At 50.9% G+C, this 27653-nt stretch overlaps 2 protein-coding genes across 10 annotated transcripts; one reads left to right on the plus strand and one right to left on the minus strand.

Moving 5' to 3' along the window:
* Positions 1-1367: 1367 nt before the first annotated feature.
* On the plus strand, positions 1368-16294 carry LOC308590373 (NTPase KAP family P-loop domain-containing protein 1-like). Of its 8 annotated transcripts, none has more exons than XM_081200379.1 (4): positions 1368-3315; positions 11021-11131; positions 11649-11783; positions 14461-16294. In XM_081200379.1, exons 2-4 carry the CDS (start codon positions 11062-11064, stop codon positions 16131-16133), a joined length of 1878 nt encoding a protein of 625 aa, XP_081056505.1. In that variant the 5' UTR covers positions 1368-3315; positions 11021-11061; the 3' UTR covers positions 16134-16294. The 8 variants fall into 8 exon arrangements, with proteins under 8 accessions (XP_081056505.1, XP_081056504.1, XP_081056509.1 ...); XM_081200378.1 differs by having other exon boundaries at positions 1368-3056; XM_081200377.1 differs by lacking the exon at positions 1368-3315 and adding an exon at positions 4421-4445 and having other exon boundaries at positions 10567-11131.
* A 1578-nt stretch (positions 16295-17872) lies between these two features.
* Positions 17873-27649, minus strand: LOC308592198 (NTPase KAP family P-loop domain-containing protein 1-like). 2 transcript variants are annotated; one of them, XM_081203485.1, is made up of 5 exons: positions 27572-27649; positions 24927-25000; positions 23305-23436; positions 18911-20706; positions 17873-18336 (listed from the first exon to the last, which is right to left on the minus strand). In XM_081203485.1, exons 2-5 carry the CDS (start codon positions 24943-24945, stop codon positions 18013-18015), a joined length of 2271 nt encoding a protein of 756 aa, XP_081059611.1. In that variant the 5' UTR covers positions 24946-25000; positions 27572-27649; the 3' UTR covers positions 17873-18012. The 2 variants fall into 2 exon arrangements, with proteins under 2 accessions (XP_081059611.1, XP_081059610.1); XM_081203484.1 differs by lacking the exons at positions 24927-25000; positions 27572-27649 and having other exon boundaries at positions 23305-24181.
* Positions 27650-27653: the final 4 nt, after the last annotated feature.

The following is a 27653-nucleotide window of genomic DNA, read 5'->3' on the forward strand; positions in this document are numbered from 1 at the left end:
CATATTCCCCCCTCCCTCCTCCATATCTCCAGCCCTCTGCATATTCCCTCCTCCCTCCTCCATATGTTAATCCGGTGTAACCCAACCTCTTCCTAATGTATTCATGATGTAATCTGTGTAACCCAACCTCTTCTTAATGTATTCATGATGTAACTGGGATGTATTTTGCACTATATTTTGGGATATGGAGGGAAATTTCAAAAGTTCATGTCACCCCTTTCTCGCTGTTCAATCTCGCCTTGAACCTGTTGCGCAATAAACTTGGATCTTCTGCAGTTTGCTCCTGTCTCCGGCTGAGCTCATTTTCCTCCGCAGGGACCCGCGGACCTAGTCTGACGAGCTGGGTGGCAGAGTAACCCCGCACCCAGATTTTAGCCGTAACACTGGCATTTTGAAGCTTTGACCATTAGGCCTGCACACCATCACCTTTTACATACTTTACATTTGCTCAGGCAAAATCTCCACCCCCAACATTGCTTGCGGCAGTTCTGCCCTCGCCTGAATCTCCTCCATTTTTAAAGGAAGCATCTCTTTTTCATGGGCCATCTTGGCCTCCCTGTCTCTTTCTTCTTGGGCTCATCTCTCTCTCTCTCTCTCTCTCTCTCTCTCTCTCTCTCTCTCTCTCTCTCTTCCTGTATCTCTGCTGGATGAAGGGCAGCTGCCATTCTGGCCTCTTCTCTTTCTTTCTCTGCTTCAACCTTAGACAGTTCCAATCTTCGCCTCATCATCTCTAATTCAATATATTAGGATTCTCCTCAGACGCAGCAGCTGGGTCATCCTGAGTCTCTTTGGCTTGGCGCTTGCTGGTCATTTTCTGACAGGAATTTTTTCTCTTTTTAATCAAAGAACTTCACTCCTTTATTAAACTGGTTGTTCTGTGTCTCTGGGTACGTTTCTGTGTGGGTTTTTACTTCGTGTCACGGCTCTTTTCCCCCCGGCACCCTTGGGCCCGCCCTTCAGGGTTGTCGTTTTGAGACCCCACTTCCTCCCTGGGTTACTTTTTCTGGAAGGGACTGAGTATTACTGCTCCCCCTAAGTCTGTGGAGAGACATGTTTTGTTGCAGCTGGGGCAGATGAAGGAGTCTGGTTGTGTTGCTCCAGATGCACTTAACCTCAAGGTCATGGCTTTGAGCCCCACATTGGGCAAAATATTCTTCCATTGCAGGGGGTTGGGCTAGATGACCCTCTTGGTCCCTTCCAACTCTACGATTCTGGGATTGATGTAGCATCTCTTCACACAAGAGACTCAAGCTACATTTTCTATACCCACCCTACTAGCCCTGACAAAACTCTGTTGCTTTCTTTTATGGATCCAATGGCATTTAGATGCAACTGGAACTTTTGCTGCTGTTAAAGCGCTTAAATCTTGATGGTCTTTCATTTCAGGAATGCCGCTGTATGCCAACAAGTTGTTTATGGTGTTGAAAGAGATCGATGATACCGTGTCGGAGGGGGAGAGGGGCACAGGGCTCTATGAATGCCACAACACGCAGGGCTATCCATAAACAGTGTTTATGGAAGTCAATCTTACTCGGCTAGGAGGGATCGCCAAAGAAGAAGATTCCTGCGCCACCTCCCTGTCAAAAATTCTGATATGTGTACATTCACTTGATGAAGGCAGCTGGATGATGAAGGCAGGATTACAAAGGAATAGGCAAATAGCTTCACATAGCAGGTAAACCTTCCTTGGCAGCTTCTAGACATATGCGTAGGCTTTTCCCAGGAATCTTACATCTGAAAAGGCAGCACTTGCCAAATAAATCTACTCTCTTCCAAGGAAAAGACCTGCTTTCTCAGCAAAGTGTGAATGCTGTCAGTGGGCCAAACATCCCTAATGATATTTCAGCAAGCTTTGGGACCTGTAGAGAGGACACAATTATCTCTTTTCCAGACGGGCCACGTGAAACCAGGTGTTAAGTAAGTGAAGGCTACACGTGCTTCCATTACCTTCTGACTTTAGGGGTGCTCAAGAAACTGTTGAGGTTTAATCACCGAATCAAATGCAGCTGGCTCACAGTTGGATGCTACCAGGATACTGATGGCACTGCACCTAAACTTCACACTACGTTACCAAGAATTTTGTTTTTTTCGTAGATAAGATCCTTTCTCGTAAATTTGATTAATCCTTAGTGAATTCAGCAGATCTAAGGCTCATGCGCCATACCCCCAACATCTTTCTTTGGCAATCCCTCGTAGCCGCGAAAGATTGTCTTCTATGAACTTGGCCTTAACAGTGAGTCCATAAGTGACTGTGGAGGCCAATTCTGGATCCACACATCCTTCCACAGTGGGGACATTGGTTTCTGGGCAGGAGTTGATCCTGGTGTGGATTTGCCAAACGCCCTTCCTCTTAGCACTGTTTCTTCCTGACTTCGAAAGTCTTCAAAGCCCATCACACCTTTGGTCAAGGCTGTTCTCCAACTGGAGCACTCGCAGGCCAGTGTTTCCCAGTTGTCGGTGTTTATACTACTTTTAAAATATTTGCCTTGAGACAATCTTTAAACCTCTTTTGCTGACCACCAGCATTACACTTTCCATTTTTAAGTTCGGAATAGAGTAGCTGCTTTGGAAGACGATCGTCAGGCATCCGCCCAACATGACCAGTCCAACCAAGTTGATGTTGAAGAATCATTGCTTCGACACTGGTGATCTTTGCTTCTCCCAGTACACTGGTATTAGTTCGCCTGTCTTCCCAAGTGATGTGTAGAATTTTTCGGAGACCCCATTGACAGAATCTTTTGAGGAGTTGGAGATGGCGTTTGTAAGTGGTCCATGTTTCCCAAGCATACAGTAAGGTTGGTAGTAAAATAGCTTTGTAAACAAGCATTTTGGTTTCCCTGTCCCAGTCCTCAAACACTCTGCCCTTCCGTTAACCCCCAACACACACACACATGCCTGCATGCTCTTAGCTGACCCGCCACTCATTCCTCCGTTGACCCTGATATAAGCTGGAGAAAAGGGACAGTCTAGGAAGCATGGATGGTCATCTCTGCTGCTCCAACTGCCACTCCCTGTTTGGTTCCTGTACTTCAGAAGTTACGTGGACAGCCACCTAGGTAAGAATTCAGGAGGTTGCCCGTTGCCTCGCACTGAGTCCAGACCTGCAAGTCCATCTGGCTCAACATCGCCTTCGAAGACCAGCTGGGGGTGGCTCTCTCGGGTTTCGGACAGACACCTTTTGCCAGCCCTATCTGGAGATGCGCAGGATTGAACCTGGCAGGCAACACGTGTGCTCTGCTGCCCCGACTTGTGGCCAAGAGGGAGGGTCTCCTAGGAGGCGATGAAGGGGGTGCGAGGCAGCAGCTGGAACATCTGGTGGGTGGTGCGGTGGGGAAAAGGTTGACCGTCTCTTTCCTGAGGCCGAAACTCAAGAGGCGAGGTGCAGAAAAGCAAAGCAAACAGGAATTGCCAGTTTATTCCATGCTCAACCCTAGAGGTCCAGCTACTAATGATCTGGAAAGCTAGCAAAAAAAAAAAGAGCAGGACCCCAAACAAAGGGATCCAAGGATTTTTATACCCATTTTAAAGCAAGCAGATTTTTACTTGCAGGAGGAGCTATCTGTCTTCCTCGTACTAACGACAATTCTGCCTAGATCGCATTTCTTTTCCAGCTGTCTCTAGTTCAGGCATAGGCAAACTCGGCCCTCCAGATGTGTTGAGACTACAACTCCCATCATCCCTAGCTAACAGGACCAGTGGTCAGGGGTGATGGGATTTGTAGTCTCAAAACATCTGAAGGGCCGAGTTTGGCTATGCCTGCTCTAGTTCCTACTACTCGGCCAGCATGGCATCGTTTGTTCTGCCTAAACGTGTGTGGCCTTGAGCTCCTTATGGCGACTGCTACTTTTTCTTTCGGTTCATTGTTCTGCGCACATCAGCAGTGAAGGATGCAGCATCACACACGCATGCCCACACGGACATGAGCACATTGCCACCTCCAGCTTTTACATGCCCATTCAGATCAGCCATTTTTATACATTTATCGTATCCATTTTAGAGGATGTCTGATATCTTTTTTAAAACAACAACAACCACCACCTCTAAGCGTTGTACAAAGCAAAAGCCATAAAAATCACAGGACTAGAAGGCAAATAAAGCAAAAATGCATACAGGCAACTAACTCCCTGCTTACACACACTCAAGCCACGTGTGACTGCATCACCATGAACCTGGAAGAGGCATGAATATTGGCAAAAACAGCCCTAAAGGAGCACAAAAAAGGGCATGAAAACAGCCTCTAGCCTTTGCTCCAACCTTTGAGGCCTGGGGAGGGTTGGAGTTTGAGCGAGGAGGTTTGGAGAGAGCAATTGTGGTAGAGTTAGATGGGGTTTTCAATTTTTGCAACTTTTTTTTTCAAGGGAGCCCATAATAATAATAATAATAATTTATTATTTGTACCCCGCCCATCTGGCTGGGTTTCCCAGTGGCTTAGAGGGCGTTTGCAGGTTTTCTCTTTTTTTTTAAGAATAATTTTTTATTAACCGACCAATCACATCAAATCAAACCAAATTACATAAATTCCAAATTACACAGCCGAATTTTAAATTTTTGTTGGGGGTACCTATATTGCAAGTTCCGAAGGGGATCCAATCAACTTCTTGCTTCTTACTGCTGTTTTAATGTCCACCAATCTAACCTTATGATGTTCACAGTGTTATGTAGTGTAGTTTCACCCTGGGCCAACAGGGGGAAACTGTATATAGTTTTCAATCAGGTCTGTAGATAGTTTTCACTCAGGTCCGCGGCAGTTATTTTAGGCGGGAACTCTGGGCTGTTGTGGTTACAGTGTTGACAGCCGGCTGCCTATAAATACAGGCCGGCTGAGCTGTTCGCAGTCAGTTCTATTCCAGCTTACCTTAATAAAGAGCTACTTGAAGAAATCGCTGTGCCAGCTGCTATGTCAACCCACTACCTAACACTGGCGACGAAGGTGGGATCGATGAACATCAGAGCACAGCCAGATGCGGCCAGCCTCTGAACTGAGCTGAATCACAGAGCGAAATCACTGAGCGAAATCACTGAGCGAAATCACTGGGCAGAACCAATTCAGAGCTGACTGTTCTGGCTAGAGCACTGTGTTCCATCCATCGCCCTTCACGCCGGCATCGGAATCATGGCTTCACTTGTGCCTCTACCGCCGTTTGCGCCAGCCTCTGAGTCATGGGACTCCTACCTCGCTCGGTTCGACTGCTACCTCCAAGCCAACGAGCTGACAGCAGTATCAATGGATCGGAAGCGGGGCCTATTCCTCAGCCTCTGTGGGCCTGAGGTGTTTGAGACGGCCCGAGCATTGGTTGTGCCTGAAGCAGTCCAGGCAACACCATGGGACACGATCCAAGAGAAGCTCCGCAACCACTACGCACCAAAGCCATCCAAGATTGCTGCCCGCCATGCGTTCTACCACCGGAACCAGGCAGAGGGGGAGTCAATCAACAACTACGCCACCGCCCTGCGAAAGGCTGCAATGCACTGTGAGTTCCGAGACTTAGACGATGCCCTGATGGATCGAATCGTCTGCGGGGTCCGGGACATCCATCTGCAATGGCGTCTCCTAGCCAAGCCAGACCTCACGCTACAGAAAGCCATTGAGGAGGCTGTGGCCTCAGAAGCTGCTGAACGCTCCGCCCAGGAGATCCGCAAGTCCAGCAGCCCGCGTCTTGCTAGGGAGCCAGTTCCGGTGCATCATGAAGAGGCCAGCAGTGATGAGGCATCCTCCAGTGAAGACGATGACGTGCACCAGACAAAGCGGGAGCGCAGGAAGCTCCAACAGAAGTCCAAGGGCCAACCGGAATGTGCTGGCTGCGGAGGCGACCATTCCCGTGCCAAGTGTCGATTCAGAGACGCCATCTGTAGGAGGTGTTCCAGAAGGGGCCACATCGCTAAGGTCTGCCGATCGGCTCCGTCTGACACCCCCCCTTCATCGACTCGCAAGTTCAAGTCTTCACTCCAGTCTGCCAAGGAAAGTTGTTTCGCTCTCACCAACTGCCGCTGCCCGTCTGGAACCACGATTGGCCAAACCGACTCGTCTACGCGACGCAAGCTGAACGTCACGGTGCTCATTGAAGGAGCTCCATGTGACATGGAGATCGACACCGGGTCTGCCCTGTCCGTCGTGTCATGGAGCACCATCAAAAGACTGGTACCCAGAGTGTCCAAAAGGCAACTCGACTCTCACCGCGTACACCTGAGAGACTACCAGGGAAACGACATTCCCGTGGTAGGCGTTGGCCGGTTCCGGATCGCCTTCAAGGATTTTTCGGGCCTGCTCCGGTTGGTGGTGGTCGAAGGTCAGCGGCCAAGCCTCCTAGGGCTAGACTGGTTTGATGCCCTCAGCCTGGAAGTCACCGGCATCAACTGCATCTCTAACGCAGAGACCGGGGGTCTGGTCAAAGACTTTGCCGAGGTTTTTGACGGCACCTTGGGACAATATACTGGTACGCCCATCTCCTTTAGCCTTGATCCACAAGTCGCCCCCATCAAGCTAAAGCCACGCCGGGTTCCCTTTGCTCTCAAGGCTAAGGTGGACGAACAACTGGACAAACTGATCGCCCAAGGAGTTTTGGAGCCCGTTGACCACGCAAAGTGGGAAACCCACATCGTCACGCCTGTCAAGCCAGATGGGTCGGTGAGAATCTGCGCTGACTACAAGTGCACAATCAACAAGGCACTTCAGCAGCACGCTTATCCGGTTCCTGTTGTCCAACACCTGCTGCATTCCCTGGGTGAGGGTAAGGTCTTCGCTAAGCTGGACCTTGCCCAAGCCTATCAACAACTGCCAGTCGATGATGCCACTGCTGAAGCCCAGACGATCGTCACCCACCGGGGGGCATTCCGTTGCCGCCGGTTGCAGTTCGGGGTGAGTGTGGCTCCTGGCATCTTTCAAAGCCTTATGGAGCGTCTCCTGCAAGGGCTTCCGGGCGTGGTACCATATTTTGATGACGTCTTGGTGTCTGCAGACTCACACCAGCAGCTGTTCGAGCGCCTCCGTGCCGTGCTGACCAGGTTCCAGGAGGCCGGGCTCAAGGTAAAGAGGGAGAAGTGCCTGATTGCCGTTCCACAGGTAGAGTTCCTGGGCTATCTTATCGATGCCTCCGGCCTTCATCCAACCACATCCAAGATCCGCGCTATCCAGCAGGCCCCCACCCCAAAGGACAAAACGGAGTTGCAGGCATTCCTGGGGCTGCTGAACTTTTATAACATGTTCCTGCCCCACAAAGCCACAGTGGCTGAGTCTCTTCACCGACTCCTTAGCACTAAGACGCCTTGGGCCTGGGGTCATCGAGAGACGGCGGCCTTCAACGCGGTCAAGGCTCTCCTTTCTTCAGACTGTGTGCTGGTACAGTACAGTGAATCCAGGCCGCTGGTCCTTGCCTGCGACGCCTCACCTTTTGGCATCGGTGCTGTCCTTAGTCACCGTTTTCCAGATGGAAGAGAAGCACCGCTCGCCTACTTTTCCAGGACACTATCTCCGACGGAACGGAATTACAGCCAGCTCGACAAGGAGGCATTGGCACTTGTGGCTGGAGTGAAGAGGTTCCATGAATACCTCTATGGCAGGACTTTTTACCTCATCACTGACCACAAGCCGCTCCTGGGCCTCCTCGCCGGTGATCGTCCAACTCCACCGGTCCTCTCACCACGCATGCTGCGATGGACTGTTTTCCTGGCTGCCTACCACTACCGGCTCATCCATCGCCCGGGGAAATCGATGGGCCATGCCGACGCCCTCAGCCGTTGCCCTCTTCCAGCATTTGTGGAAGACCCGGCTCCAGCTTCATCGCTCCTTCTGATTGAGCATCTTCCGGCAGCGCCTGTATCGGCTGCCACTGTGGCCTCCGCGTCTGCCCAGGATCGCACCATCAGCCGGGTGCTCAACTGGGTGTGGAGGGGGTGGCCACAAGGGCCTTTTGCATCGGAGTTCCAGCCCTTCGCAACCAGACAACATGAACTCTCAGCTCATCGCGGCTGTCTGCTGTGGGGAGACCGCGTCGTGATTCCCCAGGGACTCCGTCAGCGCGTCCTGGAGGCTCTGCACGTTGTCCACCCGGGAATTGTCAAAATGAAGGCGTTGGCTCGGTGTTACGTCTGATGGCCTAATATGGACGATGCCATCACTGCCTGGGTGTCCGCCTGTCAAGCGTGCCAAGAGTCGAGGCCTGCACCACCGGCAGCTAAGGGACACACCTGGGAGACGCCAAAGACACCCTGGTCGAGGGTGCACATCGATCTGGCTGGCCCCTTTCACGGCCGGACCTTTATGGTAGTGGTGGACGCCTATTCCAAATGGCTGGAGGTCGCCCTGATGCCCTCCACCACTACCGAAGCTGTCATCCGGGTGCTGCAAGGCCTGTTTGCAATGCATGGGTGTCCTGATGTCCTTGTCTCTGACAACGGACCGCAGTTCACGTCAGGCACGTTTGAGCGGTATCTTTTGGGACTGGGCATCCGCCATGCCCTAACGGCACCTTTTCATCCATCCAGCAACGGGCAAGCGGAAAGAATGGTGCGCTCGACAAAAGAGGCACTGGCGCGCCTAGACCGGGGAGACTGGCATGAGCGGGTCACCGAATACTTGTTCGTGCAACACATCACCCCTCATGCGGCCACAGGGAGGAGTCCTGCTGAACTGCTTATGGGCCGCCACCTCAGGTCACCGCTCGACCGGCTACACCCAGACTTTGCCGTGGCTGAACCCCCAGGCTGTGCCAACGCACCACGGTCATTTGTCCCAGGAAACCAGGTCTTTGCCCGGAACTATGTGGGGGACATCCCTTGGGTGCCAGCCACAGTAGTGGGAGTCACTGGACCTCGCTCGTACCAGGTGGCACTCGAAGACGGACGTTTGTGGCGACGGCACATAGACCAGCTTAGGCGCAGGGTTGGCGACTTGGACACTACCGAGGTGCCCCCAACTGCGCTTGCGACTCCAGAAGAGACATGTACAGATGGCGAGGCCCCACCTACACCTCCCTCGCAAACTGCCAGCGTGGAGCCGAACCAAGCCGTCTCAGAACAGACTCAGACCACTCCACTTGCGGAGGCTCCACCCACAGCAGCGGATCCAGGGGAGTTGGTTCCAACGCCACCTAGGGTCGCACCACAACCTCAGCGAGAACTGTGTGGCCCTCCGGACTTGGCTACCAGTCCCCGGCGGTCTGGCAGAGTTTCCAAGCGCCCAACTTATTTAAAGGACTATGTTGTTGGACAGGTATCACTGTTGGGCTAAGTATGGGAAATGTAACCGATATGCTTTTGTGCCTAATTGAACCATTACGCGTAGTGCTGTATATAAGGAAACCATTACGATTGTAACTAACGCCTTATCTCGGTGGGGAGGGGTGTTATGTAGTGTAGTTTCACCCTGGGCCAACAGGGGGGTACTGTATATAGTTTTCAATCAGGTCTGTAGATAGTTTTCACTCAGGTCCGCGGCAGTTATTTTAGGCGGGAACTCTGGGCTGTTGTGGTTACAATGTTGACAGCCGGCTGCCTATAAATACAGGCCGGCTGAGCTGTTCGCAGTCAGTTCTATTCCAGCTTACCTTAATAAAGAGCTACTTGAAGAAATCGCTGTGCCGGCTGCTATGTCAACCCACTACCTAACACACAGTACTATCCAGTCCTTTCTTATTGTTTTTCCACATCTCTTGTTGTTATTTTCATATATTTTTCCTTTCTCTTTGTGACCTCTGATAATCTCCGCAAGCTGGTTAGAACAGTTTGTAATCCTGCGTGGATATTATTTCTTTTATCCAGTAGCCATATCCAGACGTTTTCCATATAACATCACTTCCATACATCAAAACAGTCTTAGCGTCATTAATCTTCACCAATCTGCCTCCTTTCTCAAAACCTCTGAGGAGATTCACTAGGAATGCAGTCTGAAAACAAATCCATTCTTCCTCCCGGCTATAAATCCTTTGGTAAGATGGCGACTCCGAATTAATTGCTGCGCCATTCCCAAAAACTCTTATTGCTTCTCAATCTCCATAAAGCATACTTTTGGTTAAAGTTTATCTCCACACAGACCTTAATCATCCTGCTTGGGTCAGTTCAACCGACGATTCTAATGAGGAGGGGTTCTTGTAAATCACATAGAAGGTAAGTAAAAAAGGTCGTCCCCCCCCCCATTCAGCCCCGTTGTCAACATACCCAGCCTTTGGTGTATCTTCATCGTAAAATATTCCTGTTTCTCCAACCCGTCGTCTTCTTTCGCAGAGGTCACTTAAATTAGCAGACTTCACTCCCCTTCTTCACTTGAAATATGTGCATTTGCTTCTTTTGTAATTAATTATTCCAAATTGCTGCAACTAGTGCGCGATCAGAGACAGCGTCCAGGAGAGCCGAGGTCCACACGGGGGCATTCTGCCTAGTGCCCTCACCCCCTTCTTTCAAATTAGGGGGTGATTTATGGGCACAGCAGGCAAGGCAGTGTTCCCCATTTCCTTGGGGCAACAAGGGAGGCTGCCTACTCCCATAACAGCCTCTTAATTACCCCGTGTGGGTCGGAGAGATGGCATTGTCGGCCATCTTCCAATGCGCCCCCTAGTGGCCTCTCGTTTGCAGGTTTTCTCAATGGTGTTTCCGATATACGCGATTTCACTTTAACGTGCTGTGCCTCGGAACGCAACCCCCACATAAACAGGGAGTTGCCTGTGGTGTCAAATAGAAAATCCAGAATCAAAACACCGAGCAGTACAATCTGAAAATTTATGGGAACTATTTGTTAATAGGCACCTAAAACTTGCCACAGTTGCCAGCCCAGAAGCAAATATGGCTAGGAAGCAGCAATGGTAGCCGTGGCACAGGGAGTTGAGCAGTTGGCTTGTGCCTCCTTCATCTCAGTGTTGCCCTCCTAGCATTCAGCAGGGAGGAAGATGGGGGCAAACCAGAATTAGCTGGCTGTTCCTGCGCCATCTTCGGTTCTGGTGTCCCTTCTGTTGACCTCTCTGCCTGCCACCCTACCAGTGCCAAGGGGTGGGGACAGGACTCTACTCATTATCCTACCCTTCTTTGGCAGAGTTAAGCAGCCTGTGGATTGGGGACTTTTTAAATGCCACGATGATGAGTAAGCCCATCTACATTTCACTCCAGCGGAAGGGAGAGGCACCTCTGGATAAAGAAAATCGGGGTGTGTAATGTAGTTTCCAAATCAGCGTCTTAGATTTCAGTTCTCTTCTCCGGTTCTACTTGCTGCTGGTCCTCATAAAGGTAAAGGTACCCCTGCCCGTACGGGCCAGTCGTGTCCGACTCTGGGGTTGCGTGCTCATCTCGCTCTAGAGGCCGTGAGCCCACGCTGTCCGCAGACACTTCCGGGTCACGTGGCCAGCGTGACGAAGCTGCTCTGGCGAACTGGCACCAGAGCAGCACACGGAAACGCCGTTTACCTTCCCGCTATAAAGCGGTCCCTATTTATCTACTTGCACTTTGACGTGCTTTCGAACTGCTAGGTGGGCAGGAGCTGGGAACGAACGACGGGAGCGCACCCCACCGCGGGGATTCAAACCGCCGACCATGCGATCGGCAAGTCCTAGGCACTGAGGTTTTACCCACAGCACCACCCGCGTCCCTGGTTGGTCCCCATAGTCTGGTGAAATTTAAAAATAAAATAAAAATCATTTTGATTTCCTTCTATTTTTTTTTTACAGAGGAACCAGGAACAAATGAAACCATTTACTGCCAAGCCTTGGCTGAGACTCTGCACCATATTCCCCTGCCTGTGACGGTGGGACTCTACGCACCCTGGGGGAGAGGCAAGAAAAGGCTCTTGTGTGAAATTGAAGGTAAGGACCACCATTCCTCAGATGTGAGTCATCACAGATGAAAGAGAGAGTTCAGAGCGTATTTAATTATACAACAGCGAGAGGGTCGTTCACTGTCTACCAGCTCCACCTGTCTCACCAGAGTGGTGCATGCTCTAGTTATCTGCGGCTTGGACTACTGCATGCGCTCTGTGTGGGGCTACCTTTGAAGGTGACCCGGAAACTACAATTAATCCAGAATGTGGCAGCCAGACTGGTGACTGGGAGCGGCTGCCAAGACCACATAACACCAGTCTTGAAAGACCTACACTGGCTCCCAGTACGTTTCCGAGCACAATTCATAGTGTTGGTGCTGACCTTGAAAGCCCTAAATGGCCTCGGTCCAGTATACCTGAAGGAGCGTCTCCACCCCCATCGTTCTGCCCGGACACTGAGGTCCAGCTCTGAGGGCCTTCTGGCAGTTCCCTTGCTGCGAGAAGCGAAGTTACAGGGACCCAGACAGAGGGCCTTGTTGGTAGTGGCTCCCACCCTGTGGAACGCCCTCCCAGAGAAATAAACAACTATCTGACGTTTAGAACAGTGTTTTTCAACCTTTTTTGGGCAAGGGCACAGTTGTTTCATGAAAAAAATCACGAGGCACACCACCACTGTGTGCGGAGAGGGAGATGTCAGAGCCCCGCTGCTCTCTATGGGGAATCGGATGAGAGTGGACCGCCTGTCTGCTCTCATCCGATCCCATCCGATCTGATCCCCACCCAGGACGGATGGAAAATAGGGTGGACACAGTCCGGCGCCCGCCTAGTGGGCGGAAATTTGACATTTATTTTTTTTAAAAATCTTTCGAATTTTTCAATTTTTCCCACTGCACACCAGGCAACATCTCGTGGCACACTAGTGTGCCGTGGAACAGTGGTTGAAAAACACTGGTTTAGAAGACATCTGAAGGCAGCCCTGTTTAGGGAAGTTTTTAATGACTGATGTTTTAATGTATTTTTAACCTTCTGTTGGAAGCCACCCAGAGTGGCTGGGGAAACACAGACAGATGGGCGGGGAATAAATAAATAAATAAATTATTATTATTATTATTATTATTATTATTATTATTATCATCATCATCATCATCATTTGGGCTGTCCCAGTGCCCAAGACAGCTTTCCCCAACCTAGTGCCCTCCGTATGTTTTTGGACTAAAACTCCCATCAGCCCCAGGCAGTCCAAAACACACAGAGGGCACCAGATCGGCAAAGGCTGCTGTAGATTTCCAAGCAAGACCTGCTGGCTGCCAGAGGCGCTGCTGCCCTCTGAGATGCAGGGACTCTGTGATGCCAGTGGAGCATCCGTTTCCCCATACAGCCATGGCAGGACTGGGGTGCAGCGCTAGAAGGGGTCCTCATTGCCATGCAAGCTGGCCAACCATTATGAGAGGTTACGGTAGCAGTGTGTTGTGCATGGGGTAGCGCCTCTGGTGGGGGACACATCGTGCTCCTTCTGGAGTAGTTTGCCCACCTTGGTCCCCACCCTGCATTCAGCTCTCACCTGGGGCTCCGAGAAGCTGTCAGCAGGTGACAATGGCCACACCCAGGCGAGAGCAGCTGATGGGTCTCAAACCCTCAATGAGTTAGGGGCTTCTCCTGAATGAGTGGGTCCAGTGGTCAAGAAGGGGGTTTCTGCATGTGCTGTAGAGGGAAGTGAGGGGCAGGTTGGCAGGTAGCCCATCTAGGAGAAGGAAAACTCTGATCCTAAAGCAGAGTTCGGCAGCCTAAGGCCCATGGGCTGCTTCTGGCCCAGGAGCTTCCTGGAACCGGCCCACGGTCGTTCTGTGGATCAGCATGGGGATTCCATGCTTTCCCCCCACGGCACCATTTTCTCTCTCGCGGCGGGCACCGACTTCCGGGGTCTTGTTGTCTGGGCAGCCCAGGACCTCCAGACACCCTGCCCGGGTTTGTGCCCTGGGAGGTCATTTCAGTGCTGCTTCACCCCCGGAGGCGCACTCCAATGTCTCTTGAGACAGGAGGGTCCCACTGGGATAGCCAAGACATCTTTCCTGAGTTGTCTAGTCCTCTGTACTTGCAGGGATGCAGGGAAAGGCATGCAGACTGTGCCAGGAGGGCTGCAGCTCAGGGTCAGAGCAGGAGGCCCCTGAGTTCAATCCCCAGAAGCTCTAGGTAGGGCTGGGAGAGAAAAGATTTGTTGAGGAGGATCTGTTCAGGTGGACCTCGTATCCCGAGAGCGTGGTCCGCAGCAGCATGCTGATGAATTGGGAACTGGTGTGAGCACAAGGCATAAGAACCTAGTTACAGGTAGGTAGCCATGTTGGTCTACCGTAGTCAAAAGAAAATTTAAAAAATTAAATTTTATTTTTAAAAATCCTTCCAGTAGCACCTTAGAGACCAGCTAAGTTTGTTATTGGTATTATTGGTATGAGCTTTCGTGTGCATGCACACTTCTTCAGATACCATAGCATGCACACGAAAGCTCATACCAGTAACAAACTTAGTTGGTCTCTAAGGTGCTACTGGAAGGATTTTTAAAAAAATAAATAAATAAATAATTTCCTAAGAACTTAAGCAGAGTCTGCTGGGTCAGAGCAATGCCCCCATCTAGTCCAGCAAGTTCCATAGTTTAACTATGTGCCGCGTGAAGGAGGACTTTCGTTTATTCTGTCTGGAATCTTCCAATGCGATGCTCTCCGTTGCAGATCACATGCGCTGGCGAAGCAAACAAAACGGAAGCGAAGCTGCAAGGACCATGTACTCCCTGCCTTTGTTCCTCTGGCACATCATCTTCGCGCACCCCCTTCTGCGCTCAGCAAAGCCTGAAGGCATTCACTATATTTTCATCAACTTCAACGCCTGGGAATACGCAGGATGCGATCATACCTGGGCCGGCATCGTCACAACACTGCTGGATGAAATCGAAGGCAATTACAGGATCCCGTTCAGCACTTTTCGGTCCTTTGGCGTGAAATTCAAGGAAGAGCCAGTTCTGCGGAAAAAGAAATGGGCTTTGAAAGGATGGAGCAAGTTCTTCTGGTCTGGCCTCTTGTGTCTGCTCCTTGGGTTGTTTCTGAGCACGGTGCTGACGAGGCTGAAATCGGGCGGCGGTTTATGGGAAAGCATGGCATACACAACAACAGTAGTGCTGGGCACATCCACTCTGCCTTTTATGCGCTGCACGAGAAACATTCTCTTCACCCTGAAAAAGAAACTCCAGGCGAAAATGAACGCCAAGGACCAGCTGGGCTTTATGCACTTTGTGAAGGAAGAGGTGAAAACAATCACTCATTTCCTACAATTCATGGCGTTCGAGGAGGACCGAGAGATCCGGGTGGTTCTGAAGATCGTCAATTTAGACCTCTGCACTCCGGACAAAGTGGTGGCCGTCCTAGACGCCATCAAAACCCTCCTTTCAGACGAAGACGCTCCTTTTATCACCATCTTGGTCGCTGACCCAGGAATCCTGGTGGACAGCATTCAGTCCTCAAAGACCACCTGCAGCAATGGCTACTTGTACTTGAATCGAATCATCTCTCTCCCCTTCTCCCTGCCCCGGATGAGCTGCAAGGGCAAGAGGCGGATGCTCGCAGGGATTCTGAACGGTAAAAGGAAACGGGGGCAGGATTCTGCTACTAATCCGGAAACATGGGCTCACAAGCAAAGCAGCAAAGGGGTCAAAGAAGCCACGGGCTCGTTGGCCACAGAGGAAGTCCAGCACATCTTCCAAGACCTGAGCCATGAGAATTTTGAAGACTACGTCCCAGGAAATTTTGTCCAAATGAACCGGGTCGTCAACACAGTGCTGACCATTAGGTCCATGCTTGACCTAGGATATAAGCCCCAATCCGGACTGAATGTCAGTAGGGAAGATGGCAGGTTGGTGACCAAAGAGGTGGTCGATTGGGTTATCCTTGCCCATTTTTGGCCTTGCCGCTTGAGCTGGATTTTGCAGTGTGCAGAAGACGAGCAGCAGGAGGAAAAGCTCGTTGAAAGCCGGGCCAGGGGCTCGCAGCTGAAGCAAGGCGATGGCAGAGGTGGAGGAGGCGATCTGCAGGACGAAGCATCCGAAAGAGACAGCAAGGCCTTGTTGCTGTTTTATGAGGACAATGCTTTGGAGCTGGACAAGATTAAGAACGATGTCAGAAAACTTTTAGAGCTCGATGGGGACCCAGACCTTTTCCGAAGCTTCTTGCAGAAGAGCCATTTTACGGTGGGGCGGGCCAGGTATTTTTCCAACTTCCTCATCAATTTAGACTTCTCTCTGAAAAGGCAGTTTGAGTTGCAGCGGGGCCTGAATCACATAGTCCGGAGGGAAAACAGGGAGGGCGAGTCATCGTCTGCGGAGAAAACTGCTGGGTTGGAAGGTGAAGGATAACTCCAGAGCTGCTCATTGTGGCAGAAAGATAATAATAATTTTAAAAAGGATCCTAGACACCCTTCACGAGCCTAGTGCCCCTCAGATGTTTCGGACTACAACGCTGAGATGAATTCAACCATATTTCACTGCAGATATTGGGTGTGCGTGTGTGTGGTTTTTTTTAAAAAAGCCTGCCTGGGACAGGAAGAGAGGAATGAAGTGTGCTGTATATGATATGCATTTGTGACAGATACCAATCTCACCCCCAAATTAAATTATGTCTTCTGAAAACATTAGATTATTTTGTCTGTCCTTTACTCTGGTCATTTCATGGGTTTGGACCATTTTCGCCACTGCCACCACCTCATTCTACAGCTCTCAGAAGCTCACCTCTTGAGCCTCTTTTTCAAGAATCACAGAACAGAGAAACCAGTAGGAGAACACTTCAATCTCCCAGGACATTCTATACAAGATCTCAAAGTAGCTGTTTTACTACAAAGGAATTTCAGAAATAGACTGGAAAGAGAAGCTGCTGAATTGCAACTCATTACGAAACTTAAAACCATGGAGAGACCTGGGCTGAACAAAGACATTGGATTTTTATCTCATTATACATGACAAAGCCATTTTTCACCTTCTCACCCCTTGCCTTTTCCTGTAAGACCTATTGCAGTCGTTAAGAGTCGTCAACAGGCTCATCTCAGCTATCTGCCAATCTCCCATTCCCACCACCCTTCTGAGTAATACCCCTCCCCACCTTCTCACTATATAGAAAGATCTGGCAACTTCTGTTTCAGTGTATCTGAAGAAGTGTGCATGCACACGAAAGCTCATACCAAGAACTAACTTAGTTGGTCTTTAAGGTGCTACTGGAAGGAATTTTTTTATTTTGACTATGGCAGAGCAACACAGCTACCTATCTGTAACACTTTTTCAGGGTGACACAAAAACCACAGTCTGACTTTGGCGTCTCTCCCACACACCTAGGTTCACAGATTTGTCACCTTGTCATTTTTTAAAAGCCATCCAAGTTTGTGGCCACCACTCCCGCTTGTGGGATCAAATGCCATAGTTTATTTATGTATTTTAGGTAGTGCTTTTTTTCTGGGGGGACACAGGGGTACGCACTCCCCTATACATTTTGTGGATCTAAGTTTGGCCTAATTGAGGGAAAGTATTTCAATATGAGTAGGAAAACAAGAGTACCCCATAACATTTTTTAAGGAAAAATAGCACTGATTCAACGTATATACTGCCTAGTTTTAACCCCCCAAAACACACACACACACACCACCCTCAAAGCAATTCACTTTGTGAATTACATTCTTTTGCTTATCCTGAATCTTCCAACTGATTAAATAGATCGTGTCTTATGCAGATTATGGGTAAATAAATCACACCAGTGACCTGAGGATTTCTGAAGAATTAAGGTATCTGAAGACACCAGTGACCTGAGGATTTCTCATTATACATGACTAAGCCATTTCTCACCTTCTCACCCCTTGCCTTTTCCTGTAAGACCTATTGCAGTCATTAAGAGTCGTCAACAGGCTCATCTCAGCCACCTGCCAATCTCCCATTCCCACCATCCTTCTGAGTAATACCCCTCCCCACCTTCTCACTATATAGAAGGATCTGGCAACTTCTGTTTCAGTGTATCTGAAGAAGTGTGCATGCACACAAAAGCTCATACCAAGAAATAACTTAGTTGGTCTTTAAGGTGCTACTGGAAGGAATTTTTTTATTTTGACTGAGGATTTCAGGCAGAGTTGCTGAACTTTGATTTCTGGAGTTAGGGACCACAGCGCTTCCTTTCTATAAGAAATAAATAAATGTTGAAGTGGCTGTATCAAGTCCATATCTTGCTCCAGATTCCAGTAGCAATTTCCAGCACGCCTCAGGTGCACAGAACCTGGTCGAGCTGGTTATTTTCCCTGGGAAAGTTCAGGGAGCAGGTGCTTCCTCTCGGGGTGTTCTCTTGCACACCTAAGTAGGTCTTCTTTCCGAACATCACCATGGGAGACGATGTCGGAGGGGCCTGAGAGGACCCTGACCCAAGGAAATACGCACTGAAGGTCATCCACTCCCCGAGACCCATGCCAAGCACATCTCTGATTTCGTTCCTGTCGCTGTAGGCCAGGGCGCGTCCGTTCAGATGGTGCTGCCTCAACCTCTCCTTGTACCGCTGGGAATTTTCCTCTTTCAAGCCAAGTTGGTCCATCTGGAAAAGAACAAAAAGCAGAGGTGGAAACTCACAATCACGTCCCTCAACACAAGCCCCACATATAGGCAAGGCAAGGCAAAGTTTTTCTGTTTAGGGGCCATATTCCCTGTTGAGCAACCTTCCAAAGGTCACATGGCCATGGTGGGTGGGGCCAGAGGCAATAAGTGGGCAGGGCAACCAATGTAAATTTTATGCAAATAGGCTAGTGTCTCCTTCCAGACAGGCAAGAGGCATAATTAGAGTTGAAGGCCAAATCCCAGCCAGGGAAATACAGCTGAGGTACAAAACAAAGGATACTTCTCTAGAGTGTATTCCTAGTCAGGTTGGGATAGATCTGCGGGACCTTATTGCAGTCAAACCAGCAATCCATGTTTTGCCAGACAGGCACAGGAAAGGAATGAGGCTCACAGAGCTTTCCTGTGAAATTTGCTAGAGAGAACTCTGTGGCATCGCTTCCTTTGTTTGCCTTGGCAGGAAGCCCTAACACTATATACTTCCTTCCTGCTTGGGCAGCCTCCTCTTTCCTCAAACTGCTTCCAAGCTGACCCTGGACAAGGCAGTGCTCTCCTACCTCCTTGCAGACCTCGTCCACCGACAGCCCCAGCAGAAGGCATCTGGAGAGCCCGTGGCCCTTCTTGGTGCTTCGCTTGAGGCTGCGGCTGCCCCGGAGCAGCTCCATGTGCCTCTTCAAGGAGGAGTCCAGGTTGACCGTGTAAGGCAGGAAGAAGCTGGCGTCCTTCACCTGGAACCTGTGGCACAGGAAGCTGTGGAAGAGCTCGGGGTCCCCGTCTAGTTCCAAGAGCTTCTCCAGCTGGCCCTTGAGCATGTCGAGCTCGTCCATGTACTTTTCGTACACCTCCCACAGGAAGTGGTGGGGAGCCAGCTGGCAGCCTTGGCCCAGACCCAGGCGCCCCACCTGCTCATCGTCCTCAATGCACTGCAAGATCCAGCTGAGCCGGCACGGCCACTGGCTGGCCAGGAGCACCCAGGAGGCCACTTTGCGCGGGCACAGCTTCTCCCGGGGGACCTCCGTCGCCATGAGACGCACAGTGACGGAGATGGTGTTGATGATCCGTCTCATCTGCACCATGTTGTCCGTCATGTACTCCTTCATGCTGTCGTCCAGCAGGAACTCAAAGGCCTCCTGGATCAGGTCCTTGGCTTTGAAGCCCTTCTTGCACCTTTTTTGGGGACGCGCTCCCAGTCTGGGACTCACGACAACCAGAGGCACCCGGCTGCCATCTGCGTTTCGCTCGGGGGCCTTCCGGCCGGCGGAATCATAACACAAGGGCGACCCAGCATTCAGCCTCCTCTGGTTTTCCTGCGGAAAGTCCACCTCTCCCTCCTCTTCCTCCAGGCTTTTCTCCTGCTCCTCCCTGCAGTCGACGGCAGACTTCACCAGCTGCATCTTGGTGTGGGTGTCCATCTTGGGGACCGAGAATGGGAGGGTGATGATGCGGTTCAAGAACTCGTAGCCGTTGTTGGCCATGCCTTTCATGTACAAGGAGTTCTCCACGCAGTCCACGATCACGCTGGGGTCGGCCACCAGGATGGAGACGAAGGGCGCCTCGTAGTCCGAGAGCAGGATGTTCATGGCGTCGAGGACGCCCACCACTTTGTCAGGGCTGCAGTTGTCCAAGCTGGTGATCTCCAGCACCACCCTGAGCTTCCTCCGCTGGAAGATCTCCATGAACTTCAGGAACTTGGCAATGATCTTCACCTCCCTCTTGACGTTGCTCATGAAGCCCAGCTGGGCGCTGAGGTCCGTTCGGTTCATCTGCCTCTCCAACTGGGCCTTCTGGGTGATGATGACGTTCCGTACCACCAGGACAGCCATCCGGACGGATGCCGCGGCCGTGATCCCAACCGCTGTGGCCCCAAGGCCCTCGACAACAGCAATGGCGTCCCCGGAAGCGTTGCCAGTGGGGATGCCGAAAACAAAGATGAGGGCCGCGACCCCGGCAGCCACGACCACCACCAAGAGGATGGCAGCCCACAGCGGCAGGCAGAGGTACTTCTTGCTGATCCACTCCTGGCGCAGAGGGGCCTCGACAAGGCCGCACTTCCTGCCCACAGCTCTGTAGACGCTCACGGGGACAAGGCCAAAGTGGCTCTCGATGCCGTCGCACAGGGCAGTGATGAGACCTGCCCAGAGCTGGTCACTCCCGGCGTATTCCCAGGCGCTGAAATGAATGAAGATGTGCTGGACGTTTTTCCTCTGCCGGTGTTGCAGCGTCAGGACGGGATGGTAGAAGATCATGAGGAAGACGACGGAGACCAGATCCCACCCAGAAGTCCCTCGCTGTTTCAGTCCCGTCCGCTGGAATTCCTGCTGGTCTTTTTTCTGTGACTGAAGACGCATGTATTCTAGAGGGAAAGGAAGAGAGCCAGACCAGAGACTGAGTCTACTGTACCCCAGCCAACCAGGGTCTGTCCTGGTTTCTGTTGATCATACAATACTTTGATTAACTACCCAAACTTTAAGATCCCCTCTGGAGTCCTCACTCCGTGTGCGACCTCCAAGTGAATTGAGGTACATGGCAACAAAGGAGAGGGCCTTCTTGGTGGTGGCACCTCGAATTTGGAATAGCCTTCTCAGAGAGACTCGCCTGACGCCTGCTCTATGGTAAAACCCAATTTTCATTTAAAAGGTTTTAAACTGGGATTAGACCATTTTTGGGAGGGTAAGGCAGGGAATTGCAGGTGGGGAAAGTGCTAGAGCACTCGTGCCCTTGGGCTTTCTCTTGAGGCATCTGGTTGGCCACTGTGAGAACAAGATGCTGGACCTGAGTCTGACGCAGCTGCAGGGCGGCTCCTATGTTCCCATTCTGCAAGGCCTCTTACCCGTCATGCTTTAATAAACCGTACACTCTCACCCTTTGGTGTGATTCCAAGCTCATCTGTAAATTGTTTCGTTGCTTTATTTTCTGAGAGTTACCGTATTTTTCGCCCTATAGGACGCACTTTTCCCCCTCCAAAAATGAAGGGGAAATGTGTGTGCGTCCTATGGGGCGAATGCAGGCTTTCGCTGAAGCCTGGAGAGTGAGAGGGGTCGGTGCGCACCGACTCCTCTCGCTCTCCAGGCTTCGCGCAGCTCTCCGCAAGCCATGGGAGCCCGCGCTGGGCTCCCGCGGCTTGCGGAGAGTTGCCTGCATGCTGAAGCCTCTCTCCGCAAGGCGCAGCTCTCCGCAAGGCCGAGAGTTGCCTGTTCTGGGGGCTGGGGTCGGGGGAAGCTCGCCTTATGGGACGATGTGTCCTATAGGGCGAAAAATACGGTACATGCTATTTATTTAAAACATTATTCTCTAAATGGTTTCCATCTCTCTAAGCAGTGTGTTTTGCCTCCGGTAGGAGAAAGCGAGAACAGTGAGAAAGCTACTTGGTGCAGCAAATAAATGAAATCCAAGCATTGCACCAGTGAAACTCAAATTCTACGTCAAGAAAAACAAATGCTGAAAATCAGCACGTGCCACTTACTTTGCATGGGTGTCCCTGGAAATGGAGATAAACACGTTTTGCTCTCCTGACACATAGCCCTTGATAGCCCTGCCCTCCACAGTATTTAACTCATCCCCCACCTCCATAAAGCCACTCCTGCTCTTCTTTGCCTCATCCAGAATGAATGAGTTCCACAGGCTACACTTGCATTCTGTGAACAAGGCGGATATAGGGCAGTGTGAACAGAGTGGTCGCACCAAGCATACAGCCATGGGGGCTGCCTTCTCAAAGGCCGGCAAGCAGTTCCCTAGCTTTGGGGGGAGGCGTGAGGGCTCTGACCGGGTCCTAGAACCCTCTTCCTCCTTCCCTAAGCCAGGCAAGCACTGTGGGATGTGACACATAAGCAGCAGTCAAGTACAACATTCCTTGTTTTCCTAGAGTGGACATATGGGGGAATGTTTGGTCCAGCCAGTCAAAAACTTCCTGTTTCCTCCTGGTTGGGACATACTTCCTTTGCATGTGACTAGAGGTGGGCATGACCTTACCTGTCCAGGTAATAAAAAGGACAAGGCATGCTGCCACACTCCCTCTCTTTGACTTCCTCCATCGTTGGAGCAGCTTTTTAGCAAGAAATGCTCTCTTGGCTTTCAGCCAACAGAGGACACTGGAAGTATTCCCATATGGGATAGATCCACATGTGTATACTTTGTAACTAAGTCTGCCTTCAGGGATCCAACTGTGAACTGAAGATACTGTGAGTAAACTTCTTTTATTGACTTTAAATAAGATTGTCATGTGTTTATTCTTTAAGAGGGATATAATGGAACTTAAAGGTAAAGGACCCCTGACAGTTAAGTTCAGTCACGGACAACTCTGGGATTGCAGCACTCATCTCGCTTTACTGGCCAAGGAAGCCGACGTTTGTCCGCAGTTTTTCCGGGTCATGTGGCCAGCAGGACTAAGCCGCTTCTGGCAAACCAGAGCAGCGCACAGAAATGCCATTTACCTTCCCGCTGGAGCAGTACCTACTTATCTACTTGCACTTCGACGTGCTTTTGAACTGCTAGGTTGGCAGGAACCATAGCTGTCAACTTCCCCCCTTTTTAAAGGAAAATTCTCTTATTCTGAATAGGATTCCTAGCAAGAAAAGAAAAAGTTGACAGCTGTGGCAGGAGCTGGTAAGGGAACTTACCAGGAACCTAATAGTGAGAGGCTTACACCAGCTTGCAACCAGCTACCCACTGTGCGTTTAAAAGGGGAATGTGAAACTCTGCTAAGTAAAGGAACTTGCTAGCGCAAGTTAGGAAGGGTATAACAATATATCCTCTCCTGCCTCCCTGAACATTCCCACAAGCACTTACTGGGCTTTGGGAAGAAGATAGGAAGGCTCTAGGAACCTGCCAGAGCCTCACACCACCTTCCTAAAGCCGGCACCAGGAGAGCTATGCCTCCACAGGTTGGATTATTACCAAGGTCCGCCCTTTGTGAGCCCTTCCTTTCATGGGTCTTCACCTTACGAGCGCTCACCTCGGATCCTGTCCAGGAGGAAGGCTTTGCAGTGCCCCCACGGTGCATAAAACCCAACCGTCACTGGGGAGGACACGCAGTAGAGGGCCTTGGCCAAGGAGAAGCAGTAGGCGTCGTCTTTGTTCTGGAACTCTGCAAAAGGAAGAGCAGAGGAGCAGCCAAAAGGCAAGTCCCACATCAGGTGCCCCTGGCCGCTGCGAGAATCAGCGGCGGCTGATCCTTTAGGATGAACGGGGACCCTGTCCCACCCACCTCAGGGTGCCTTCAGCCAGCCCCAGCTGCCTGCTTTCAATTTCAAACTAACGCAGTCGGTGGCCCTCACTGTCAGCCTCCTCCCTCCTCCTTAGACCAGGTGGAACTCAACAGAGGAGGATGCGGACAAAACTAGTATCCCTGGGCTCCACCTGTCCTTGGCTCTGGCTCCACCTGCTCTTTGGGCTCCCTGCTTTCCAACCTTCCAGTCCCAATGGGCTCATGGGGGGGGGGTTGAAGTCCAAAAGAATCAGGGGAACCGCAGGTCCCCTTTTCCTTGCTGCACTCCCTTGGGGGAAACTTGTTGGCATCCATCTGTCTCAAGAGACAATGGAGTGCTCTTCCGGGGGTGAAGTCAAACGGCTGTGTTAGCATCCTCCCCGGGGTGCAAGCTTGGGCCCTGTGTAGGGAGGTCCTGGGCTGTCCAGATGACAAGGCCCATCCCCCTCGGCCAAAGGAAAGCAGAGCAAGACATTTGGCACCAGCTTGGCGGCAGGAGTTGCTGGAAGGAGGTGTAAAGGTAAAGGGACCCCTGACCATCAGGTCCAGTCGTGGCCGACTCTGGGGTTGCGGCGCTCATCTCGCTTTACAGGCCATGGGAGCCGGCGTACAGCTTCCAGGTCATGTGGCCAGCAGGACTAAGCCGCTTCTGGTGAACCAGAGCAGCGCACGGAAACGCCGTTTACCTTCCCACCAGAGCGGTACCTATTTATCTACTTGCACTTCATGCTTTCGAACTGCTAGGTTAGCAGGAGCAGGGACCGAGTAACGGGAGCTCACTCCATCACGGGGATTCGAACCGCCGACCTTCTGATCAGCAAGTCCTAGGCTCTGTGGTTTAACCCACAGCGCCACCTGCATCCCGTAAGGAGGTGTACAAGGCGCCATCCAACCGCCTTAGGGACTCCAGATTTGTGAAGGGTTCTCTCCTGAGCCTTTTCGTCTCCTGAAGCTGTTCCACAAGGCAGCAGAGGTTTCCTTCTCTTAGATGGGCTCCATTCCCAGGTGGCCAAACCCCCTCTGCCCCCCACATCCCTCTGCATCAAGTGCAGAAACCGAGGGGGAAACTCAGGAAGTGGGGAGATGTGGCTGACACAAAAAAGGGCACACCAGCCAATATGACTAGTACTGAATTCCACCTAGCTGAGAGGCAAGGCCTGTGAGGACCAAGTTATCCTATCTCCCTCCCTCTCCTTTCTTTGCAACTGATGTTATGTGGGAAGTGATGTTCAATATTCCTGAAGACATCTACACAGCAGCAGACCTCCTTCTTCACGGAATGGTTTACGGTTACTAACTTGGGCTGAGATAATAACCTCTGAATCCTTCGGGTAAGTACACCCATCCTAAAACCAAATTACTCCGCTTACCTCTGGTGAGGGAGAGCATCGCTTTTGTCAGCCACGGGGTATTAAAAGGGTGGAAGATCCACAGCTGCTGGTAGCTAAGAAGAGGGAGAAAATGTGGAGGCTTTTCAAACTATCCCTGGGACTGAGAATAAATATCTGCAAAAGCTTGCCTCTGGAAGGTTGGCAGCCCATCACGTGCAAATAGATGGAAGAAAGGTGTTGAGGACTGTTCCCCATCAAAAAATGAGGATTAAGACTTCATCCTCTGTACAGCTGAAATCCTCAGTGCATAGCATTGGAGAGCTGGTTTTTCTTCTTCTTCTACGGGACCGCCTCGCAGAGGACCTTAAGGTCCACGAATAATCATAGTTTAGGGGTCCCGGGCCCTAAGGAAGTCAGACTATCCTCCACCAGGGCCAGGGCCTTCTCAGTGATGGCTCCAACCTGGTGGAATGCTCTGTCCCATGAGACCAGGGCCCTGCAGGATTTAACCTCCTTCTGTCGGGCCTGTAAGACAGAGCTATTCCGCCTGGCCTTTAATTTGAATTCAGCCTATCTTTTATTCCCCTTCCTTCCCTCCCCCTCCCCTTTTATGAAGATCAGCCCCTCTGAGACCCCACAGCTAATTCTCCCCTGGCCTCCTCGCTGGCCCAAGTAGGACCAATTCAGCCAGCTAGCCCTGGGGATTATCTAATTGATTTTTTATTTGTATTGTTATTCATGTTTTTATACTGTATTTTATGCTGCTTTTATAATTACGTGTTTTAAATCTGTTGTTAGCCGCCCTAAGCCTGCTTTTTGAACCGGGAAGGGCGGGGTATAAATATATTATTATTATTATTATTATTATTATTATTATTATTATTATTATTATTATTATGTTGATCTTCCTTTGGTCCCTATTCCTGCACAAGTGCTTCTCATAAGAAATGGACACTCCAACCCAATCTTTGCCTTCCATGTGTTTTGGAGTACGGCTCCCATCAGCGAGTGCAGTCATGTGATGCTGGTGTTGATGGGAGCACAGCCAGGGTGACTGGGGCAGATGTGAATTCAGAACATCTGCAAGGCGCCAGGTTAGGAAAGGCCGGCCTACAACCCTCTCCAGCTTCCTCTGCTCTGGAATTCTCAGCTGAGGATGGACAAGTCAAATCTGTAACCTGAAGCAGCCTGGAAGTGATAGCACTACTTTCTGGGTGGCACTGCTTCAAGCTACAGAAGCTGCTTGGCACCCAGTCTGGTAATAAAACAATTCCAAATATGTAGAAAGATCTACATTGGCTCCCAGTACATTTCTGAGCACACCTTGCTGACCTTGAAAGCCCTAAATGGCCTTGGTCCTGTATACCTGAAGGAGCGTCTCCACCCCAATCGTTCTGCCCGGACTCTGAGGTCCAGCTCCGAGGGCCTTCTGGCGGTTCCCTCCCTGTGAGAAGTGAGGTTACAGGGAACCAGGCAGAGGGCCTTCTCGGTAGTGGCACCCCCCCTGTGGAACGCCCTCCCACCAGATGTCAAGGAAGTAAACAACTACCTGACTTTCAGAAGACATCTGAAGGCAGCCCTATTTAGGGAAGTTTTTAATGTTTAATGCTGTATTGTGTTTTTAATATTCGGTTGGGAGCTGCCCAGAGTGGCTGGGTAAACCCAGCCAGATGAGTGGGGTATAAATATGTTGTTGTTGTTGTTGTTGTTGTTGTTGTTGTTGTTGTTGTTGTTGTTGTTGTTGTTGTTGTTGTTGTTGTTGTTTAACCAGTGTTCCGGAGAAGGAGGAGGAGGAAGCCTTTCCCTTAGCAAGCTGCTCGGGGTCTTGCTTTTCTCCCCTGAGCCAGCACGCAAACACACAGAGCTTCACGAGCTCAGCTTACAGGTGGCTGTTTCTGACACAAGGGACACAACATGAGCATGCAAGCTTTTCCACCTGGTTGCAGCAGAAAGGGGGGGCGAGATAATGAGGTCTTCTCCATCAGCTGCCTCATTTGCCTTCTCCCCTCCCAGAACCTCCTTCCATCCATGTCTGCTCCACTTGGCCATTTTAACAATTATGTAATATTACGTCAGAATCTAGGATTCCACTCGCTTTCCTCCACCCCAGCCTTCCTTTTCCCCATCTGTAACGTATCTATTAGCCTCAGGGGCGCCAGCTTGTGTGTTCTGGGCCCCCCTATATTTTGGGGGCAGGGGCTACCCCCAAAAAAGTTCCAAAAGTGTGGAGGGGAAGCCCTTATTTTAAACTGTAAACACCCGTTAGTGAGTTGGCAGAAGAGGGACACATCAAAAGGTCGCAGGTAGGTAGTTGGCAAGCAAACACTACCTCTCCCTCTCTTTTCCTGAAGCAGTTTGTTGTGTCATCGCACAGCCTACGCCACGCAGGTGGCCCATTAACAAAGCCTGTTCCCCAACATTAAGAGCATAAATGGCTCGAAGGTGACCGTGGGCAGAAAATATTCTAAACTAAGAATCACTTCCGAGATTGCTTGAGCCATGCTGGTGAGCAGTCAGCGCTAAGCGAATGCAAGGTTTATAGGCGCAGCCAGCCACCACTCAGCCCAAAGGGGTGTATTTGCAGAAGGATGATTCAGAGAGCCAAAGTTCAAGAACAGGATCACTTCTCCCTCGCCAGCAAAGCAGCAGCACCCAGAGAAGGCAAGGGCAGGTGGTCTACTTACGTGCAGGAAGCGCGCAGAAACTTCAGCACCTCGTTCCGGTTGCGGCAGGCCTCCTCTGCCAGCGCGAACTTTGCCTTCCTCC

This window comes from Podarcis bocagei, assembly GCF_964188305.1.
Source record: "Podarcis bocagei genome assembly, chromosome: 7".
Lineage (NCBI taxonomy): Eukaryota > Metazoa > Chordata > Lepidosauria > Squamata > Lacertidae > Podarcis > Podarcis bocagei.